Consider the following 21,540-nt stretch of genomic DNA (forward strand, 5'->3'; position numbering starts at 1 on the left):
ATAAACATCAGAGTTTATCCAGCTATAACCCTCTCCACCTCGCTTCACGAGCCTCTCCCAACCTCACTTTCATCCGCTTTCTCTTCTCCTTCTTCTTCTTATTCACGTCATCATGTCATCTAGATAACTCCCGGTCCGGCAATCCCCAGCCCGACGCGCTGGCCGCCGCCGCCGCCGCCGCCAGCCTGGCCTCCATACCCGCCAATGTTGGCAGCTCCCATGCCTGCCGCGCCCCCAGTCCCCGTCCCTGTCCTCTCCCGCATTCTCCGGCCCTCCATGAGTCCTCGCAGGCCCCTCTTCTGCAGCCCAATAACGCTGCTGAGCTCTCCGTTCCAGATGACGGCGTCCCGCTCGGTGTCGCCCATCTCGGATCCCCATTCGGACCCGCTCGTGCTCGTCGAGGCAGACACGTCGCCGCTGGATGACCGCGTCGGATGCTGCTGGAGGCCCGATACGCTTAGGCTTCCTGTGCGCGAAGCCAGGTCCGACATGGAGTCCTTGGCGGTCGTGCCGCTGAGGGAAAAGTCTGACGTGGACACCGGAGACCCGATGGGGTCCAGGCTGCCGACGAAGAAGTTGGGGTTCAGGGTCCCGTCAATGCCCCGTCCTCCACCAGCGGCCATGGCCGTCGCATTGAACACCGCCGCCGCGTTCCTACTGTCGAGGAGGGCATGCAGACGCTCGACGACGGCTTCCAACAGGCCGTCGATTCGATATGGCCGCGCAATCTGGAGCAGAGAGCAGAGGATCTGCGGCGTGCACAGCGCAGAGGTAGGCGAAGGTAAGGAGCTAGTGTACAAAAAGTGCAGCAGGGCCTGGATCGTCAGGTACGTGTGCGGTAGGTAGAGGCATCGCGGCCTCGAGTTGGGCATCAGGCTGCGAGGCGTTGGGGCGCTGTTGGCGGCTGCAACTGCCTCGTCTCCGTTTGCCGTGCCGGCACCGCCTCCGTGATGGATCGGACCGGAGAGGCCAGACGGTCCCGAGAAGGACCCTCCTATAGAGCCCCCCGTGCTGCCCACCAGCGTCGACGAGTCGTCAAAGTTTCGATTCGGCGTGATGGTCAACGCTGACGTCCGCATCGGATTGCTCGACAGGCCGGACCGCAAGGTCACAGCGTCGCTGCCGTCCTGTGTTGCCGTGCCTTCTCGCAGCAGCTGGACAAAGTAGGGGCCCCATCGCCGCGCCACGATTCGCGAATTGACCGGTATCCGCTCGCCGCCAATGCACAGGATGTCCATGTCGGCGAGCTCTCGAAATGCGAGAACCTTTTCTCCCAGGTCCTCGCTTGCCCGAGAGTGGAAGCGGCCACCGGCTGTAGAGCCAGCCTTGCGCGCAAGACTCAGACTCAGACCAGAGTATGGGCTGCTGGCAGAGACGAAGCCGGACATGGGGTCAACCTTGCGCGGGTTGTCATAGAAGCCAAATGCCTCCAGCTCCACCATGCAGACGTTGGAGAAGTTGATGCGCCGGTGGTTGTAGTCGTCCACTAGGCTCCTCTTTCTGTTGCCGAGAATAACAAACGTATTCCGTCGATTCCACAACACACCCCTATTCCAGCTGCCCTGGCTGAACACGCTGCCCCCCGCATCGATGCGGCTCCAGGTAAGGGACCGAAGATCCAAAGCCCACAGCGCGTATTCTTGCTTCGAGGACGTGAGGTACGTTCCGCTAACCACAAAGTGAGTATCGATGATGCCGCCGTTGGGAAAGCGAAGGCCCGGTGGCGAGTACGTTCCCGACATGGGCCGCTCCGTCAAGGTCCCGTCGGGCGATCGAATCTGAAGCTCCAGCTTGACATCCAAGAAGTTGTAGTTGGAGTAGATGAGCATGGACGATCCAGGCTCCTGGCCGGCGGTGCTATCGTTTCGCTGCTGGCCGTTTTGGGCATGCATTCCGATCCTTGCGCTGACAGCGGGAGGCAGCGCGGCAGCGACGCTCCTATAGGCGCCGCAGCTCTTGCCCAGCGGCTGAGTCGTCGTCCACTTGAGGCTCCTGAGGTTGAAGACGCTAATCTGTTCAATGTAGTGGTTTGCGCCATCCTGGCCTCCAACAATGACCAATTGAGCGCCCCCCGTGCCGTCAATGTTGATGCCGATGCGGCCCTCGTTGGGGTTGCCGTTGGACGGGTTGTGCTGGAGAGCCGAGAGAGGGGCGTCCTTTGAGGAAAAGGTGGCGGACGAGGAGAGGATGCATGCGCAGTGGGCATACCGGCCCTGGGGCGTCTCTTGCGCCTGGACGTAGGACCACCGCTTGCTTGGCACGTCGTATATGTGAATGTCGGACATGACGGTCACCTCGGGCTGCTGCTGGTCCGCCCCCATGGGCTGGTTAGGCGCCGGGGACATTCCGCCATAGCACACCATCTTGGTGCCCCCAAGCGCGCACATGGAATGGAAATATCGAGGGGGCGGGATGTCGCCCGTCACCTCCAGCTTCGTCCAGTGGCGTCGGATGAGGTCCAGCTCGTAGAGGTCGGAGGTGAGCGGCGCGGGACGGCTCCGGGAAAGGATACGGCCGCCAAAAACGTACAAGCTGTCGCCTAGGATCGTCGTCGTGGCCCCAACCAGCGGCGGAGGCTCCTGGCCCGTGGTTCGGTGTACGTTGCACATCAATCCCGATAGATGAGCCGAGGACCCCTGGGAAGGACCGCCGACGGGCGTGGCAGATGGTCCTTGAGCCTGCTGAGACTGTGCCTGTGCCTGCGCCTGCATCTGACCCTGCGCAATCGCGGGCGACATGCCTGCCGATACAGAGCCGTTGCTCCTCGGCGTCAGCCCCTCTCTATGACCATCTCTGTATTCGTCAGGGCCACCACCGTATCTCGTCGCGCTCAAGCCAGCCATGTTGGCGCTCATCTCCTGCATGTAAAAGTTGTCCTGGCCCGAAGAACCGTATGCCTGGTTGCCGGCGCTGGGGCTCATCGAGTCTACGGGGCTTATTCGGTGATCTTGGCGGGACTCGAGAAAGCGGTTCTGGGGCGGTTCTACGGCGCCGATGCTCTGAGAAAGACTGTCGAAGATGGGGAGGGTGACTGACGGGGGCGTCGAGAGGCTTGTTTCGGCGGGCGGCTCCGGTAATGGTTTCTCGAGACTGTCTTGCAGGCTCAGCTGTCTCCCATGCTGGTGCTGAAGCCTAGACACGGACGCTGCTCTCGCTTTGGGATGAGGTGGAAGGCCACCGCCTGATGCTGACGTTGCGTGGCTCTGGAATGTCTGGAGGGACGGCTTTCGAGGGAGCCTGGCAGAGGAGTGGGATCCGGCTGCTCGATATGCGCTGTCGGTATTTCTGCTGTGATGATCGGTCTGCAGGCGGGGGTCATTGGCCCCAGAGTCGGGATAAGAATAGAAGCCGTTCGGTGATGGGCTCTGGAAACCTGTCAGTGGTGCGAATTCGGCCATGGCAGCGGCCAATACGTCTCGACGCGCCAAGCGGAGGAGACGATGCCGCAAAGATTGCGTAGGGTAAGCGCCGAAGCAAAGAAAGGGGGGCGGGCGTGCGATGGTGAAGACTCGAACCACGAGAGCGAGAGGGTAGGGTTATAGAAGGAGATGAGATGAGAGAAGGACAGAAGAGAGGAATGTCAATTCCCTTCGAGGACGCTTGTCAGATTGATCAACCCGTTCCTGGCCAAGGCACAGCGCATGGGGAGAGGACCACTCGCTTGGGACCTAGGAAGAGAAGCCGGCCGGCAGGGGGGGAGGATTATCCTGACCGCACCGTGGCCAAGTTTTGGAGAGATCAGATGCGAAAGCGACGGGCGCTCGCCACAGCCTCGCCCGTGTCTCCTCGGACCCGGCAGAGGGTTTTCAGGAGCCCGGCAGGGCGATCCGGGGGGCCGAGAGAGCGTCGAGCGAGGAGCAGCGTGGAGCAGCCGGGCAAGTGGGTGGAAATGTGGTCAAAGGGTTGCGCGATGATCTGGCTTCGAGCTGTGTGTGTCGCAAAGGGGGCACGGGAGCCGCGCAAAAGGGAGGAGGCTGGCCAACGACGGGCCAGACGAGGAGATGCCGCATGACGTACCATTCAAAGACGCCTTTCCGAGGGCCAACGTCGCACTCGTTGCTGGTGATGCTGCGCTGCCCGTTTGGCTGGCGCGATGGAGCTGACGATGTGGGCTGGAAAAGAGGTTCGAGCAACGAGCAACAAGAAAAAAAATAACCGTCTAATGCGCACAGACGCGAAGAAGGGGGGTTGTGGGCTTTGTCGAACAACTACAGGTGCTGAGCCGGTACCGCTACAGGCGCTGGGACTCGCTACGGGCTACTGGCAGAGGGGGATGTGCGGGCTCTGATAGGCTGGCTAAGGGGGTGGGGTTAGCGGTTAGAGCGTTGGAGCAGTTGGGGGCTATAGCAGGAGGAGAGATGGAAAAGGCGAGAGTGCGAGTGAGAGAGAGAGAGATGGATGGAGTAGTATCGTAAGATGAGTTCAGTCACGTTGGGTAAGGTATGGCTAAGTAGGTAGTACAGGATCCAGGGTGAAGGTGAAAGAAGAAAGACGAGGACGAGAGACTGGACACGGAGTCTGTGAAGGGCTGCGATAAGGCAAGAGTACTCGTACCAAGAACTGCAGGGAGCATGAGTGCTACCGGTTAGCGCCAGACCCTGGCATGTCGGGGTTCCGCACTCCGTGTTCCGTGGATGCACTGTGAGATGTCTGTAACTGTACCTGCATGCGAATGCTGGATGCAGTACCTACTGTACCTAAGTGGAAAGGAAAAAGATTGAGAGCCACATGGAAGGAGAACGAGAACCATCTCACTCGTCGCTGGCATGTGCTGGACCGAGGGTTCTGCAAATGGCAGTTTGCATGAATTTAATCTAGTCAATCTGTTCTAGAATAAAAGAAGGCGGCACTAAAAGTACAGGTACAGCAGCAACGTGGGAAAGTCCAGGTACGTGTATGTACCTTCATCTTGTCACTCTCCGACCTTTCATGTTCCTTGTTTCCATTCTGCTTCTTCACCACGCAACAGACGACAGGCAAGACAGGCGGGAAAACAATCAAGATGAACGAAAAGCGAAAAGAAACAATCGACAGGCCGCTCTCCATCCAACTTGATCAATGCATGTCACAAAAACGTGCCTTGTGAGCAACAATCCGCAGTCCAAGCAGTTCACGCACCCGCTCCATCGGCATCTGTGCGACAACAAGAGAGACAACAAACACGACCAAGCAACAATTGAAACAATTGAAACAAAGCAAGAAGCCACCCGCCAGACGTCAAAAAAAAAAACGGATCGATTGCCCACCAACAGCTTTTGTTGACGCCTTCTAGCTCGTCCGCTAATAAGGTTCTCACCAAGCCAGCATGACTAGCAAACCGGTCCGCACTTCCTGATGTGCTCCTCCATCTTCTTTACTAGTACCCCCCTCGCCCGAAGACCCGCGGATATTACTTGCGCATCATCTGGCTCGATAGGGGTCTTCGCGCCGGTCGAACTACTCTTACTGGCTTGGAGTAAGCGGTAATATCTCGTGTGTGCTTCTGCAGGTTTGCAGGGGATGGCGGACCTCGCGATCACCGCGGAGCTGCTTGCTATATCGGAGGCTTAAAGTGGAACGAACCACACAGCTCCAGCCTTTATCTCTAGGACATCGTTTGTATGAGCACAAGTATGTTTCCCCTTCAGTGTCCAAATGGTTGTGACGAGATGTCGGGATATGTAGTCGTCTCCAATTGCCGGCTGACGCTGGGGCCGCTTCCTTGCGCTTGCAGTTTTGACGCCGATGTGCGTCAATTCGTCCCTGAAGTGATGTGATGTGACGGGAGCTGTGCCATTTCTTTGTCATATCCACACTCTTCCATGCTGCTTCTCTCGAAGCCCCCAGGCATTCCATCACAGACAGTTACTACTAGCAGGAATTACCACCGGCTCATCATCTTATTTGCTGCCGCTGCTGCCAAGTCTCAAGCCAAGGGTCTTGGTTGTTCAGCCCGGGCATATCAGCACGTGGGATGGGCTGGAGATGCTTCCGGGCCAAGCCCACTCGACTCTATTTTGAAACAGGCCGGCCATTGTCTAGATCATGGCAATGGAAGACGTCAATTCGGCATACTGGTCTCTACGTGATTCTCCGAAGGAGCTTCATTCGACTTGTCAGTTCAGTCATGCCCTGTCCCGGCAAGAGGTCGGTCTCGACTCAACGACATACATACAGGAGGTATTTACGGGAAAAAGCAACGAGAAGTTCCCTGCAGACCATGGAGGACAAACGGATGCATTGATGATTTCCCCGGTAAATGCAGTCCAGCATGAGGCTCGTGCCGTCCGGCAGTTCAACTCGGAGCGTCCCTGATCCGTTATTACCTACTGATGCATCAATGCCGATCACTCATAAGCCATTCTTGGTCCATCAGGCCATTATTATTCAACTTCCTTCTGCCCTTCTGCTCCCCCGTCTTCTTCTCCTCGGATCTCCCGGACTACTGCTACAAGTCAAGATACCGAACCCTGGACACTCGTCTGCATCGCCATGATTCGTGTCGGCGATGCGACCTGCAATCCGCGTGGCCTTTGCAGTGCTAGAGAGGTGGCTAGCCTGGCCCTGAAACATTAGCTGAATGGCTCTGTGGCTTATGCCTCATCAACTACTACTATGTACTGGCTGTGACCAGGTATACACAATAGCTGACGCTGGATCCGGATTAGAAAAGCTGCTGAAGATGCGATGTGAACAGTGCTTGATACCTTTGAAAGTGGGTATTTGCTAGCAGACAGGTACGGAGTACACAACACGAAGCTTCCGCCGACAACTTGAGCTGGTGAGAAGATCATGTGATTACATAAGCGATTCTTCAAAGCTTCAGGGTAGCATGACAGAAGATGACCCCATACATGTCCTGGACCACTATCAGCGATTGAGGATGAATTCCGAGTTGTTGGACAAATTGCAGTCTCCCTGTCTTTCAATCTCAAGAGATCTTGAATTGGCTAGGCTAGTTCCAATTTTGATACGACTTTACCGCAACGTCTTTAAGTCCTCACCACCTCCACATGTCTCAATATTTACATTTGAGCTTCCAGACGAGAAATCAAACATTGCGTGAAAAAAATTGGTATCTTTTACTATATAACATCATCATTGCCCTGCCCAGACCTTCTTTCGGCTGTGACGAAGTATTCCTCTTATCTGGTTTCGCGGCACGGGTTCAAGAACAGTCGACAAGGCATGCCGCAATGCTCTCTGCCCCCCCTGCTCTTCATCTTCAACCTGACAAAAGGTGCTGTGCAGGGCCATTGCTTTTTTGTCCTTTTTGATATACATTGAATTTTTCTCCAAGGCTCAAACGTCTAAGAAACCTCGGGCAGGGGAGTGAAGCGCAGGTAGGGCTTGACGGCGCGGAAGTTGGGGAACAGCTTCTTGGCCTCCTCGTCCTTGATGACGGGGGCGACGATGACGTCGTCGCCGGGCTGCCAGTTGATCGGGGTGGTGACGCGGTACTTGTCGCCGGTCTGGAGGGAGTCGATGATGCGCAGGACCTCGTCGGCGTTGCGGCCGGTGGAGGCCGGGTAGGACAGGATGGTGCGGATCTTCTTGTTGGGGTCGATGAAGAAGACGGAGCGGATGGTGAAGGCGATGCCCTTTTCGTCGACGTTGGTGGCGTCCTGGCGGTCGATCCTGTTTGGTGGGTTGTTAGCTGCTGCAACACCGAAAAAGATGGGAATTGCCCATGAACCAAGTGGAAAGAAATCGACTGGAGAAAGAGACAAGGAGAAAAAAAGAAAGAAAAGAAAAAAGGGACTTACATGTCGTAGAGCAGGGAAATCTGGCGGTCCTTGTCACCGATGATGGGAAAGGTGACGTGGCCGCCGGTGACGTCCTTGATGTCCTCGATCCAGCCCTTGTGCGAGTCGACCGTGTTGGCGGACAGGCCGATGAGCTTGACGCCGCGCTTCTCGAACTCGGGCTGCAGCTTGGCGAAGGCGCCCAGCTCGGTGGTGCAGACGGGGGTGAAGTCCTCCGGGTGGGAGAAGAAGACGACCCAGTTGTTGCCGATGAACTCGTGGAAGTCGATGGGGCCCTGGGTGGTCTCGGCCTTGAAGTTGGGGGCGACGGAGCCGAGGCGGAGGGGGGCGGGCTCAGACATGGTGGATGGTTTGGTGATGGGAATGTGCGGTTTAGTTGGTGGTGAAGTTGAGGTGAGGTTGAGTTATGGTTAGGAAGAGAAGAAGAGAAAGGGAAGAGAAGCAAACGGAGGGGAGAGGTTGAGGTGACAAGCTCCACGCCTCTTTATATAGCAAGGCAAGGTACGCAACATGACCATGCTGCCCTCCATTGCCCATACGCGCAACAAATCACCCAATCTCTCCCCATCCCACCTCCAGCCATCCAGCCCCTCCCCCTCCATCATCTCATGGATCACCTTTCTGCCCCTCCTTTCAGGAAACCCATCTTTTGCTTACGGAGCTAATGAAAAGGAGCACTGGATTCAGCACCGACATCCAATATCAACTACTCCCTCTCTTCTTTGAATCCTCACCACAACCACCTCAACCACAGCTATCATCTGCTTTATTTCTCACTCTCTGCTCCCTCTCCTCTCTCCCTCTCCTCTCCCCCTCTCCCTCTGAAGCTACATAATCCATTCACTCAAACAATCAAACAAACAAGCAAACAAAACCCCACGATCAGCGCCGAACAAGTGGCCTCCTCCCCCCAACCCAGCTCCCTCAAAGCGGCAAGGCGCGCCGCGATTGCGTGCTGAGCCCGCCGCCTCATTGGCCCGCCCTGCGCATTTTGCAATCCGAGTCTCACTGACGCAATGGGAGGGGCGACGCTGCGAACATGCAACTAAAGCTGTAGCTCCCGCCAGGCTTGGGAACATGGGAGAGGGGCAAAGGGGCAAGTTGGGAAAAAAAGAGAGCAAGAATGTTGAATGTCCAATGGGGCGGGTTTGGCGGGGTGGAGGGGGGATGCTGCGGGTGGTCGGCGGCCCATCCATGTGAATTGCCGCCAAACAACGCCGATGGGCCGGATTGTCGCCTTTTTTTACGAGACATATCGGCGCGGCTTGCGGCTTCGGAAGGGGAAGGTTGGATAAGCCTTTTTTCGTGTCGGGGACAGTAATCTGCTCGTAGGTACTTTTGGCTGATTTTGAGGTCTCGACCTTGTCAACCTCTCTGGATTTATAATCTTCCAAGAGTGTGCCGTTTGCGCCATGCTTTTGACATCAAAGTTGTCTTACAGTACCTACTTGATGGCTTGTTGAAGACAGCTTGAGATCGTCGTAACAATGCATGTACTAGTATTGCCTTCCTTCGAGAGATGTGGTTCACTTGTTGTTTGGATCTCAACTTGTAAGAGCAATTTAATGCGAGCGTATGGAGCAAGTCCGTTTCTGCTTCACGGCGGATTTGTAAGTGGCCCATAGACGCACCCATCGCAAATGATGCCATTGGCCTTGAATGTTACACACACGACAAATTCATCTGCTGTAGCCATCAAGGTAGCCATCAATCAACAGACTTTCACATCAGCCCTACTGAATACCCATCATCTTCCCGACCAGCAAGCTCATTCACAAACTACTTCCTTACAAATAAGTAATCAGACAGTCAATGGAATCAGCTCTCCTCAAAATCACCCCATAACACTCAGTACAACCATCATCCCTGGCGCAAAAACGGCTCCTCAGCCGCCACAATTGCATGAAATAAACTCAGACCCTACATACTTTAGCTGATAGTAGTAGTATGTTATGCTGTGCTGACCCGAGATCCTGAGGTCGCACAACGATTGCCGACAGCCCGAGAGCCGCACATTGTTTCCTCATCGTCCGTCCCTCTGCTGCTCATCTATCCTACCTGTGTACTTACAAAAGACGAAACCATGTAATCCTCACAACTACTACTGCCTCAGTTGCAAGATTAGACATCCCGACAGCATGAGCAATAATTTTGAGTAAAAATTCCTTTAATATCTGGCTAAACGGGCAAAAAAAGCGACCACGCCAGGAGTCGAACCTGGAATCTCTAGAGGTGGTGTTTACCAACCGAAATCTAGCGCCTTAGCCATTAGGCCACGCGGCCGAAGATGCAGTCTGGAAGGCTATCACGGTATATGAGCGTCTGGCTACCGTCAACCCCAAACAGAACTCGATCCGCGGCAGCTGCCCTCATGGACGGCACACCTCAATATATGTCAAAGGATCCAAGGATATTTGCTATCAATCATGAATGCTAAAGCTCTCGCCTAGTGAAGGATGTACTGCGTCCAACTCTCAAGCCAAATACTAACAGTAGACTGCATCGCATGAGCGATCTTTGCAGCTGGGATCATGTCCAAGTCTGCCTCTATACCAAAAAGTGCCGCCACTGATGCACAAACCCCAAATCAGCCCGCTTGCCACCAACAAGAATAATGAAAAGGAAAATCCAACAAGCATGTCATAACGCCATTCTATGCTTAAATTCCGTGCATCTTGATCTGCGACCCCTCTATGTCGCGTCTTCCCCCCACCACCTGTCAATGAGGGGGTGCGTATTCAACATCATCACCAAAAGCCACCAATAAGATGCCTGGTGGGACGAGATGCGCCATGATTCGCTGGTTTGGCAGTGTCCTCAGCAAGTCCAGACTGGCTGTCATCGGGGTCGCTCTCCTCAGTTCCTTAGTCCACCTCTGTGTCGCTAGTATAATTTAGCTCGCTTGTCTCTACTTCGTCGACTAGCGATATCACATGGCCCAACGTCGGCAGAACACGGCCATCCCTGTCATTGACAAAGGTAGCCGAGAGTCTTCCCTCTGAAAAGCTGGTGCTTGTCGCATCAGTGGCGTCCCCCTCGCCGGAGACACTGGAGGGCGGTGTCAGAGGCTTGGAGAAGTTAAAGGTTGGAGTTTGCTGGGTGAAAACCCGAGTCTGAGTAGCCAGCTGGGGCACATGCGTTTGGCTCACGCTTGACCTCTTGAGCTGCGGCTTGCGAAGAGAAGTTGACGATGCGAATCCAGGTCGTCTCGAGGCGATTTCGAGGCGCTCTTCCTCCGCGGTATCCTCGTCTGTCAACTCAGAGTCCAGGACTAGGCCCGCGCCGGGCAACATACGGAGGCTCCCCCCCGAACGTCGCCGCTGGCGCTTCTGGCCCTGGTTGGCACCTATCACACCGAGATGTTGCTGCGCAGATGTCTGGCCATAGGGGTTGAGCCGCAGGCTGCTTTGATGCGAAGCCATACCCCTGAGGTTGCTCTGGCTCTCTGAAAAGACAACTCTTGTCCGCAGTCGATGCACTGCGCGGTCCAGCGCCAGCTCTATCGCACAGCTGTCGCGTATTCTGGACAGCTTTGGCCAGGTCGCTCTTTCGCCAACCAGGCAGCACTTGAGCATGAAATCCACGGTCGGGTTGCGGAGAAGCACAGGGAGGTTGTCAAGCGACAGATCAGGTAGGATGTTGATATTACCCGAGTACTTTTGACTGAGGATGCTTTGAAATTTGGTCATCATGTTAGGGAAGAAGCCCATTTCTGCCATAAACTGCAGTCGGTGGAGCGCCTCATCTCTGGCGAGCGATGTGGCGGTGTACAGCCAGTCCAAGTTGTCGCCGGCGCTGGCACTCTTGCGGGCGCTTTTATTCTCCGGCGACAGGTGGTCGTCTTTGGAAAGGAAGGGGGTGACGTGAGGGTTCACCTGGGATACGATGAAGTGGTTGACGTTGAACATTTCCGCAAGGCGCGTCATGGGCAGGTCGTTGTCCACCGAGCCGTCAATGAACCTCTGGGGCGATGGGTTCCACTGGCGGTGCTCCCCCGTCACCGGATCTTTGACCAGCAGAGGGGACGAGTCAAAGATGAGAGGGACCGAGCAGGACGCTGCCACAGCAGACCATATCATGACGTTGGGCGCGGTGACATAGTTGAGCAGTCGTGGCACCTCATAGACGGACGCGGACGAGACGCAAATGTTGAGGATACGACGAGTGCGGTTGTACGCCTCTTGGAAGGTGATGTCGCCCATCATGGTCCTCATTACCCTCCTAAGATGGGCAATATCGGACCAGCAGCCTTCCGTTAGCAGGCGACGAAAATGGTCCAAGAGGCCGTCTTGGCTGTCTTGCGCTTCAAAGACGGCCAAGTCCCCATAGGGGAACTCTTTGAGCAGCTGCGGGATCTCCTCATCCGTGCGCGTACACATGACGGCGCAGACGATGCTCCCAGCGCTGGCGCCTGATATGATTCTGGGCAGAAGCTGGGCCTCGAACAAGGCTTTGAGAACGCCGACATGCGCCATGCCGAACGTGCCACCGCCGGAGAGCAGCAGAGCGCTTCGTCCGAAGCTCTGGCGCGCAAGCAGCATGCCCTCAAGCAAGTCTCTGTAGGCAATGCTCTTGTCCGAGGCGCTGTGGACAATGGCGGCGTCAATAGTTGCGATTGTCGATTCGACATAGCGCTCGATTAATGACTTGGTGCCGAGGTACGAGTGCCGGTAGAGGTCGACGTTGCCCATGCCGCCGAGATCGCGCGACAGGGAGGTTCGGATGAGGTGCATCATGGTGCGGATGTCTCGACTCTCTCTGGCCTCGTCGAGGGCCTGAAGCCGCTGCTCAATGAGCCTGGGATTGTAGTCGCCGCTGTCAACGTCTTGTTTCCAGTCGTCGTTGCCTTCGAGGGCGTCGAGTTCCTGCGCTGCTGCTTGCCATTGTTTCCATGTCTCAGCCTATGACGCCAATGCCATGCTCCGGTTAGCTGGATGTTCTCTCTTTGGTCAAATCATCATGTTGGGTCCAGGAGGACACATACACTCTTCATGCGTAGATAGAGGATATTCTTCCTTTCTTCGAGAAGCCTTGCCCTCTCGCGCTCTTCGCCGCTCACGCCATCTTTCCAGGATCGCCAGAGGCCCGCCGCTTCCTTGACCTTCTGGGAGACGGTCTGCACGAGGGTCGGGTCAGCGGGCTGCGAGGCTGTCGAGGCGCGCTTCGGTCGCTTTGGTAATGGTGCAGAGGAATTACTGCTATGTATCGAAGGTATCGTAGGGGGGCGGAGGAGGAAGTCGGCCATGACCACGGGTGCAGCGAAGCATCCGCGGGTTCTTCACGATCTTCAGGTGGGCCGTCGGAGGGTCGGACACAGCCTCAGTCCCATTCCTGCTTGCCTGGCGGCGTCGATTGCGGCTGGGAGCTGGAGAGAAGAAGAGCAGGCGTTAGAGAAGAGCGTCTTGACCTTGGGGAATCAGTAAGAACTGAGCTCAGTTGGTTGTTGGCTTAGGGAAAGGAGACGGAGACGAAGGCAGGGGATGCTTCTTGGGATGAACGAATATTAAGGCCGGGCCGCATAATCTGGGGTTGCAGCATCTGGTTGGGGCATCTGACCGCTGATGGCATTGCAGTGGGGACAATACGCACTAGTAGCGGCCTGTTGGGGTCACGCTGGCCCGCTACGGTTGAGTACATGACGGGGACCTGACGTTGCCGTACCTGGGACCTGCCGGCAGTTGGGCTACAGGCGAGTGATGCCCTAAGCCACTGCTGAAGCCGTAAGAGGCCTCGAAGTCAATGGCACCCGACCCGACGGTTAGGTGCGAGTGGCACTCTAAGGTATCAAGCCCTTTCCACCAACTCGATACTTTGGCGCTGGGTTGTGTGAGGGTATCTGCGAGTACATAGTATCATTGAAGGCTGTGCCATCAATGCCTGACCAGCCCGGAACTTGCCCTGATTACAGCCCAGGGCACCACCCCGACCGCCCAACATCCCCCAGAATTGCCTCCACGTCCCCCATTTCCCCCGTAACCCCCATATTCCACCGCTCGTCCACGTGCTGCGGTGCAGATGCTGGTGACGCATCGACTTTCACATGCCAGCCTGGCGGTGAAGATTGATTGATTGCTTGCTTGATTGAGTGTCTGCAGGACACATGTATCCATCTGCGCGCGCTTTCTAAATATCATCGGGCATCCGTCAGGCTTCTTTCGTCCGGCTCTTTATCACGACTCCAAAGCAGCAGTACAGGTACTCCAAGCCGCCGTACCCCCCGTCCCCCAGACCCCGTACAGCCGAGTATTGTTCCCGGCGTGAGCTCCGGGCGGCTGCTAGCAGCTTCTCCAGCCCCAGAGATCTAGATGGCCGTCGATTCTGTTCCGGGCGAGGGAGGCTGCCAATAGTAGTAGTACTATGGGCAAGGCCGCTGGTTCCGACACGTTCGCATGACGTCGCCCGCGAGAATTGTCGCATGATGTCTCAAACGTGGCCCATCTCAGATCGATAGTGCTGATTCGCTGGGAGGGCTCGTTTGGGCACCCTGGACTACCGCATCAGAGACGCCTGGTCACGCCGGGCGTTTTCCGTTTTCTAGAAGGGCCTGGCAAGGAGGATTTGTTCCTGCCGGGGGGACGGAGATGGCCTCCGAGCGATGTTTCATGCTGCGATCGATCGTAGATGCAAATCTGTAGGGCGAGGAGGAGAGGAGGGCCCGATGCATCATTTCCTTCATGAATCGAGATGAGACGGAACTTCCCAGTATGACCGGATGAAGAGTGAGCCAGGAATACAGAGCGCCACTACGCTTCGTGGTCCCAAAAAGATCCCCTGCATTGATCGCAGCTGGTATGCCATTTGCCGTCTCTTTCAGGCAAAAGTAATACGGCGTGACACATCCATCGACTGGAAGCCCCCTGTGACTCACAGGGGCAATGAGTGCATATCTCTGGATTGCCACGCAAAAACAGATGTCGTCCGTCTTGTATAAGAACTGCAGGCGTATTCAAGCAAGGGGCAATATGTGCATTCACCAAGACACTGCGCTTGCTTCCCTCCTCCCATATGGCTGAATCAAGCAATAATCTTCCCTCAAACAAGACAACCTCCACCGCCCAAAGATCACCCGTGATGACCGAAATGCAAGGAGAAACGGCTGCACAGCCAAGCACAGATCACGATCGGACGATCAGCAAGTCTACGGTCAACCAATCCGAGCAAGAACTGCAAGACGACAAGTACCTCGAGGGCTCGTTCAACATTGACGAGAGGAGACCAAGATTCGACGAAACGTCTTGTACTGTCGAGGACAAGGAGATATCCGATCTGTTCAAGAAGGGCCTGCTTGATGATGGAAGTACAGGCCCTCTCAAGGGCGATTTCACACTGAACCATCTTCCTCCGCTTAGTGGCGATGAAGCATGCAGTGTCCAATGGACAACTTCGAAGAAAAAGAAGCAAAAGCAGAAACCATCGACGGGCGGCCTCTCGGACGATGAACTGGCCAGCATTCTACAGGCCTGTCCGGACTTGGAGGGCTTCATCACCGATTCAAAGTAGCAGCGGAGAAGACAACGAAATCCATGTTTATGAGATTGGACTGCTCAAATCATCTACCTACTTCCCCTCTCTCGCTTGATCATTTCGGATTCCAATCAGCGAGAATAGTCTCCAGTTGCTCATGGCGAACCAACGCCGTGTCAAACGTAGGCTGCCCCTCAAACGGTCCATCCGCAAACTTGTCATACAAAACAGCAATGCTTCGCCCGACCACCGGCAGCGCCTCCTGCCAGTCCTGCCAGCTCCAATCAACCTTCTGTACCTTATCCGACGCAAAGTCGTGCACCTCGATCGTCACGGGAGCGTCGTATGAATTGGCGTGCAAGGTGGCTCCGGAAAACGCCTGCAGGCGAATCTCGCCCTTTTCGCCATTAATGGCCCATGTGAGGCCGGGCTCGCCGGGGAATGCCTGACCCCGGCGGAAGCGGAAGAGCACGTTGGCGCCGTCGACGGCCTTTTCCGAGGCGGCAAGGGTGCCGTTGAAGATGATGAGGTCGGGGACGTCGGACTTGACTACCTCGACGACTTCCTTGGTGGCAGAGTCGCGGAGGAGGACGTTGGGGCGCTGGAGCTGGAGATGGGGTTGGATGTTCTGCAGGTCTCCGATGACATGTTGGATCTGATCAAACACTGCAAAAAAAAGTTAGCATAACAAGAATGTAGTCAGTGAATACGGTCGAGCCGATAGATGACTTACAATGTCCCACGCCAATGGTGACAATGTTCCCGCCCACCTTCTTCTCAAGGAAATACTTGAGACCTGGCCGCAGCGACTCCCGATCCAAAGCTCCGCCATAGGCTCTGATCTCGCTGCTGAGGATCTTGCCAATGGTTCCCTGCTCGATCAACTGCCGGACCTTGACAACAGGAGGCGCCTCCCGGCCCTGATGGCCAACGAGCGTCCGCCCGCCGGCCGCCTTGGCCGCGTCCACCAGCTCCTTGGCGTGAGCCACGTCGTGGGCCAGCGGCCACTCTACAAAGACGGCCTTGCCGGCCTTGACGCTGGGCAGGGCGGTCGAGTGGTGGACGTCGACGCGGGTGCTGACGACGACGAGGTCAATGTCCTTGTCGTCGGCGACGGACTGGGGGTCGCCGTAGGCCTTTGTCTCGGCGGGCAGCTTGAAGACCTCGATGGCGCGCTTGGCCGCCTCGACGCTGCTGTTGCAGAGGGCGACGATCTGGTACTTTTCGCGGCCGCGGGCGGAGAGGAGGTAGGGCAGGTGGGCGGCGCTGGCCCAGGACGTGATGGCGTTGCCTGAGAGGCCGATGATGGCGGTTCGGATGGGCGCCATGGTGGTGATGGTGCTTGGGGTGAGTACTTGGTTACAGTTGATGTATAGGTTTTATCCTTGTTGGATAGTTCTTTAGTCAAAGGTCTTTATATATGTGGTCTCTATGTAAGATCTATCCATCGCGCCTCTCCTTCCTTGTCCACAGCCTCATTGCGACTCCGAGGGGGAGATCATGCAATAACACACATGCACACACGCATGGAGGGGTGACAGGAGGGGCAGCCGGATTTCTAAGCGGGGATCGGTTTCTAATGCGAGGCTGAGAGGATTCATTGTTACTTTGGACATCTAATGGGCAGGTATCATTACCTTGGTCGAGGGTATGTAGCGTTTGCATCATTCGCGGCCAATAAGACTTGTATGTTGGTTGCCATTCAGTTCAAATGTTGGTTGTCTGGAGCGGGACTCGTTGGCGGTGTTCTCAACTAGAGCGTTGCATATCTTACGCGGAAATCTGTCTGGGTTGGTTTCTAAACTCGTACTCGGCCATCGATGACTTGCGTATGTACTTCCAGCTTTGTCTAAACTGGTAGTATGTCTGACAGAACATGTGCTTTTGGAACCCTGAAACTAAGAGCGGCCTGATAGGATATGCTGAAACAGACACAGGCTGCATGCGTCTACATGTAATGGCTGAAGGATCTTAACATCAAATCAGATGTCCTTCGCGGGCAAGCAGTGATCCTTCGCTGTGCCACCCATATCAGTGTGCTGTGTGTTGCTCTAAACCCAAGGTAGTACCTATAGCTGAAGCTCGAACGATCTACGACCAGCTTGAACATGCCTCTCGGAGATGGAAAGTCATGTTGCATTCTGGCCGTTCTGGTCCGATACGTTGTGGAGTTGGTGCTCATACAAGTACGTTGTATAAGATTGCGCGATTCTATCATACATCCATGTATCAATGGTTCACGTTTGTATCGTCTGACGCCTGGCCTTTCTCCGCACGCTACCGGCAAAATGACTTGGCCCGCAGCTGAGCGTCCAGTCTCCGTCAATTCCTTCTTCGAACCGCTCAATGTTTGCGGAATTCGATAGAGGGGCTTGCTATTTGGACGTACTTGATACTTGGAGTTTCCAGTAATACTTGATCTTCTCCATAAGCATAGCAGTTCCAGCGCACTCACATATGCTGCAATGAGTTCATCTCAGCGTCTCACCAAATATGCCGCCTTCACTCGTCCCGAATCCGGCATCAGCCAAATCGGCCACTTGGATGCAGCAGCCGGCACGATCCAGCCCCTCAGACTCCTCTCCGGATACCCCCTCAAAGACCTCTACGAGGTCATCGAAGCCGGTACTTCGCAGATAGTCGCCTCGGGCCCGGCTCTGCCCCTCTCGTCCGTCAAGATCCTGGCCCCCCTTGCAGGTCGCGATGTATTGGCTGTGGGTAAAAACTATATGGAGCACGCAAAGGAGTTTAACGCCTCGGGGTTCGACAGCTCGGACAAGGTTGACAAGCCGAGCCATCCCGTCATCTTCACCAAGCGCGCGACGAGCATCATTGCGGATGGCGAGGACATTTACTTGCATCCGGAGTTTTCAAAGACGGTCGACTATGAGGGCGAGATTGGCGTCATTGTTGGCAAGGCCGGGTTTCGGATTCCCAAGGAAATGGCCATGGACTATGTTTGGGGATACACGATCATCAACGATGTGACGGCGAGAGAGAGGCAACGAGATCACAAGCAGTTTTACATTGGCAAGTCGGCAGATACATTCTGCCCCATGGTAAGAAGAAATAATAAAATCTCTTTGTCTTCTTAGAACATGATCGCTGATTCAGGGTTAGGGACCTGTCGCAGTTCCCAAGGAAGACCTTCCTGCGGTACTGCGCGTTCAGACGCACGTCAATGGCGAGCTGCGCCAGGATGCAACGACTGACGAGCTCATTTTCGATATCCCTACTTTGATCAGCACGCTCTCGGAAGGCCAGACATTACTGCCAGGCGATGTAATTGCCTCTGGCACGGTTAGTCCATACTGGTCTCCCATTAGTCTCTCTCAGATCACTGATACCGTTGCTTGGTAGCCTGCTGGTGTCGGCATTGGACGAAATCCACCCATATTCCTGAAAGAGGGCGACCAGATCACCATCACCATTCCTGGCATTGGCACATTAAACAACAAAGTCACTACTGTGAACGGCACCAGCGAGCGTCTTGCTTCTCAGTCTGCCTTTGGCCTTTCCAACGCGACGCGTTCCCTCAACGGCACAGCGGGACTGACCTACATCAATGGCAAGCCGCTGCATTACAAGCGACTCGGTTCCGGACCCAACCACATGGTCTTTGTCCACGGTCTAGGCCAGACAAAGGAGTATTTTCTGCCGTTGATCTCTGAGATGGGACTTGACAAACGAAACACGGTGCATTTGTTTGACTTTGAAGGCCATGGACTCAGCCCTACACATCCGCTGAGCGTCCTCAGCGTGGATTCGCTGGCATCGGACCTTGCCGGCGTGTTTTCGCACGCCGGAGTCACGAAATCAAATCCTGCAATGGTCATAGCAAGCTCCCTTGGCTGTCTGATTGCTCTCAAGTTCATCCTCGACAACCCTGGTATGGTGTATCAGCTTGTGCTGTTCAGCCCGCCACCTTACCCCCTGCCCGAAACCCACAGAACGGCCTGGCAGCAGCGGAGCGAGCTGGCCCGCATGTCGGGGATGGAAGCGGTAGTGGACGATATTATTCTTGCCACTACGTCGGAGTCTACGAGAAAGAGTAATCCCCTTGTGGAGGCCGCGGTTCGGTTGAGTTTGCTTGGACAAGAGCCGGAGGCGTTTGCGAAGGCTTGCGAAGCCTTTTTAGGAGACGATGAGAGAGGGGGGTTGTTGGGGGGGCTTGATCCGGACTTTGTGGACATTCCTTACGAATTGGTTATTGTGTCGGGCGAGCACGATGTGCTTTCTACGCCAGAGGTGGTTCGGGGTTATGCCAGGAGGACGGAGGCGGTACATTGTGGTTGGATTAATGATGCTGCTCAGTGGATTGTCTTTGAGAATGTGAAGCAGCTATCGGAGAAGTTGAGAGGATATATATAAGGTAAGTATAATCGACGGCCATGTAGGGGACTCCTGGGAGTTATAGCAACTACACCGCAGCCATCTGATGGTAGTTGAGACCACAAGCACTTATACACCTTAGGTACGCAGGAATGCCACAGCAGCTACCTACCTCTAGTAGGTATTCGGATTTCTAATGAACAAACCGCCGTTCCCTCCAGCTATTCAGCTCGGCGCTGAGCTGAAAGCCACTAATATGCAAGAACATCAAGCACCCATAATAAACTCTGGAGGAGCTGTCGAACTAATCTCGACTATTACATCACACACCACCCAAAAAGCTATCCATTTCCATAAATCGGGAGCTAGGGGCAGCCCTATTGCAGCTCCCTCCGACCTATGAGACGCCGTGGATAATGTCTGTCTGCTCATCCGTGTCGAAAGATTGGACTGGAAGAATCCTTCAGCGCATCTCATTGCCCATTTATGCGGAGCGCTACTTGTACTCGTCTCCTCATTGTGCTTGGAGCTTTCCTACGTCATGACGCTTCATGTCGTCCGTGGATATTCCATACTATATGGAACCGTAACCATTTTCCTACAACACATTCGATTGAATTAATTCTCGAGCACTCTCTAGTAATACCCTGAGTCGTTGTAAACAGTAATTAAAAGCAGCAATGTCCAAGATCATCACCGTCTTCGGCGCCACAGGCAACCAAGGAGGCTCCGTCGTAGAAGCCATCCTCACAGACAAGACCCTATCCCGGGAATTCAAGATCCGAGGCATCACTCGCGATGTGAACAAGCCGGCAGCCCAAAAGCTCGCCTCAAAGGGCGTCGAGCTCGTCGTGGTGCGTACGAAACTATCCAAAAACAGTGATACTTCCTATAATCATGTCCAAGATAGAATACCCTAACATATTGGTTTCCCAACTCAAGGCAGACATGTCCTCCTCCTCCTCCGTCGCCCCCGCCGTCAAAGACGCCCACACCGTCTTCCTCGTCACCAACTTCTGGGAGAGCATGTCCGCCGACGTCGAGATCGCGCAGGGCAAGGCCGTCGTCGACGCCAGCAAGGCCGCCGGCGTCGAGCACATCGTCTTCTCGTCCCTCATCGACGTCACCAAGGCGAGCAACGGCCGGCTGCCCAACATCTCGCACTTTGACGGCAAGGCGCGCATCGAGGAGTACATCCGGGCGAGCGGCGTCGCGGGCACGTACGTCCTGCCGGGCATGTTCATGAGCGGCTTCACAACCATGATTCGCCCCAATCCGCCCTCGGAGCCGGCGGGGTATACGTTGGCTTTGCCTGTTGATCCGAACAAGGCGAAGGCGCCGTTGTTTGCTGCTGCTGAGGATATGGGTGAGTCGTTACTCTCTCTCTCTCTCTCTCAACTATTCTTTTCGTTATTGACGTTGTGTGTGACAGGTAAATTTGTAAAGGCTGCTATCAAAAACTTCCCGACACAAGCTGGAAGCCGCATCCTTGCGGCTACAGACTACTACACCATCCACCGGCTCATCTCGGAGTTCTCCGAGGTCATGGGCAAGCCCGCGCAGGCCGTGCAGATCCCGGACGACAAGTTCAAGTCGTTCTTGTCGCCGGTGGCAGCGCAGGAGCTGCTGGAGAATATGAAGCTGCTGGAAGACCCGGGTTACTATGCTGGCGAGAGTCTGGGGGCGAGCTTGGCGCTGTTGGAGGAGAAGCCGACGACGTGGAAGGAGTTTGTGGAGAAGCACAAAGAGAAGTGGCTTCATTCTAGTCCTTCGGTGACGGGATGAGCGCAGCTGAGGAATGAAGGGCCGACGATTGAGGAGAGGGACTGAGTTGATATAGTCTTAATGGGAGGAATAGGTGATCCTACTGTTGTATGTTGAGCCGCTTACCAGCGTCCTTACACACATCACGAGAGTTGTCATGGCTTACAATGAGTGGAGTTTGAGCTAAAGCTACATACCTATTCAGGTTTCCAATGAGTGTAGTCATCATAGTCAT

The 21,540-nt window shown here is 55.2% G+C and overlaps 7 protein-coding genes and 1 non-coding gene across 8 annotated transcripts; 3 read left to right on the forward strand and 5 right to left on the reverse strand.

The window, feature by feature from the left end:
- Window positions 1–107: 107 nt before the first annotated feature.
- Window positions 108–3,796, reverse strand: BBK36DRAFT_1135573 (hypothetical protein). Its single transcript, XM_024892692.1, has 2 exons — window positions 3,592–3,796; window positions 108–3,531 (listed from the first exon to the last, which is right to left on the reverse strand). The coding sequence occupies exon 2, from the start codon at window positions 3,396–3,398 to the stop codon at window positions 120–122; it is 3,279 nt and encodes a 1,092-aa protein (XP_024749168.1). The 5' UTR covers window positions 3,399–3,531; window positions 3,592–3,796; the 3' UTR covers window positions 108–119.
- A 3,493-nt stretch (window positions 3,797–7,289) lies between these two features.
- BBK36DRAFT_1159974 (thioredoxin-like protein) lies at window positions 7,290–8,086 on the reverse strand (the record flags this gene model as incomplete). The annotated part of the gene is made up of 2 exons (XM_024894254.1): window positions 7,290–7,617; window positions 7,746–8,086. 2 exons carry the CDS (start codon window positions 8,084–8,086, stop codon window positions 7,290–7,292), a joined length of 669 nt encoding a protein of 222 aa, XP_024749169.1.
- A 1,855-nt stretch (window positions 8,087–9,941) lies between these two features.
- On the reverse strand, window positions 9,942–10,028 carry BBK36DRAFT_t104. The gene has a single exon. It is a non-coding gene; the product is annotated as a tRNA-Arg (tRNA).
- Window positions 10,029–10,495: 467 nt separating this feature from the next.
- Window positions 10,496–13,010, reverse strand: BBK36DRAFT_1202931 (patatin-domain-containing protein). Its single transcript, XM_024897242.1, has 2 exons — window positions 12,730–13,010; window positions 10,496–12,646 (listed from the first exon to the last, which is right to left on the reverse strand). The coding sequence occupies exons 1-2, from the start codon at window positions 12,988–12,990 to the stop codon at window positions 10,610–10,612; spliced, it is 2,298 nt and encodes a 765-aa protein (XP_024749170.1). The 5' UTR covers window positions 12,991–13,010; the 3' UTR covers window positions 10,496–10,609.
- A 1,890-nt stretch (window positions 13,011–14,900) lies between these two features.
- BBK36DRAFT_1090716 (hypothetical protein) lies at window positions 14,901–15,239 on the forward strand (the record flags this gene model as incomplete). Its single annotated transcript, XM_024889020.1, has 1 exon — window positions 14,901–15,239. A coding segment is annotated over one exon (339 nt), but the record flags the coding sequence as incomplete, so codon positions are not given.
- Window positions 15,240–15,324: 85 nt separating this feature from the next.
- BBK36DRAFT_1169544 (NAD(P)-binding protein) lies at window positions 15,325–16,537 on the reverse strand (the record flags this gene model as incomplete). The annotated part of the gene is made up of 2 exons (XM_024895330.1): window positions 15,325–15,875; window positions 15,943–16,537. 2 exons carry the CDS (start codon window positions 16,535–16,537, stop codon window positions 15,325–15,327), a joined length of 1,146 nt encoding a protein of 381 aa, XP_024749172.1.
- Window positions 16,538–17,674: 1,137 nt separating this feature from the next.
- On the forward strand, window positions 17,675–19,580 carry BBK36DRAFT_1202935 (hypothetical protein; the record flags this gene model as incomplete). Its single annotated transcript, XM_024897243.1, has 3 exons — window positions 17,675–18,268; window positions 18,330–18,509; window positions 18,570–19,580. 3 exons carry the CDS (start codon window positions 17,675–17,677, stop codon window positions 19,578–19,580), a joined length of 1,785 nt encoding a protein of 594 aa, XP_024749173.1.
- A 641-nt stretch (window positions 19,581–20,221) lies between these two features.
- BBK36DRAFT_1202937 (NmrA-domain-containing protein) lies at window positions 20,222–21,326 on the forward strand (the record flags this gene model as incomplete). The annotated part of the gene is made up of 3 exons (XM_024897244.1): window positions 20,222–20,395; window positions 20,448–20,907; window positions 20,974–21,326. The coding sequence occupies 3 exons, from the start codon at window positions 20,222–20,224 to the stop codon at window positions 21,324–21,326; spliced, it is 987 nt and encodes a 328-aa protein (XP_024749174.1).
- Between the last annotated feature and the right edge of the window lie 214 nt (window positions 21,327–21,540).

The sequence above is a fragment of the Trichoderma citrinoviride genome, assembly GCF_003025115.1.
Source record: "Trichoderma citrinoviride strain TUCIM 6016 unplaced genomic scaffold BBK36scaffold_8, whole genome shotgun sequence".
NCBI lineage: Eukaryota > Fungi > Ascomycota > Sordariomycetes > Hypocreales > Hypocreaceae > Trichoderma > Trichoderma citrinoviride.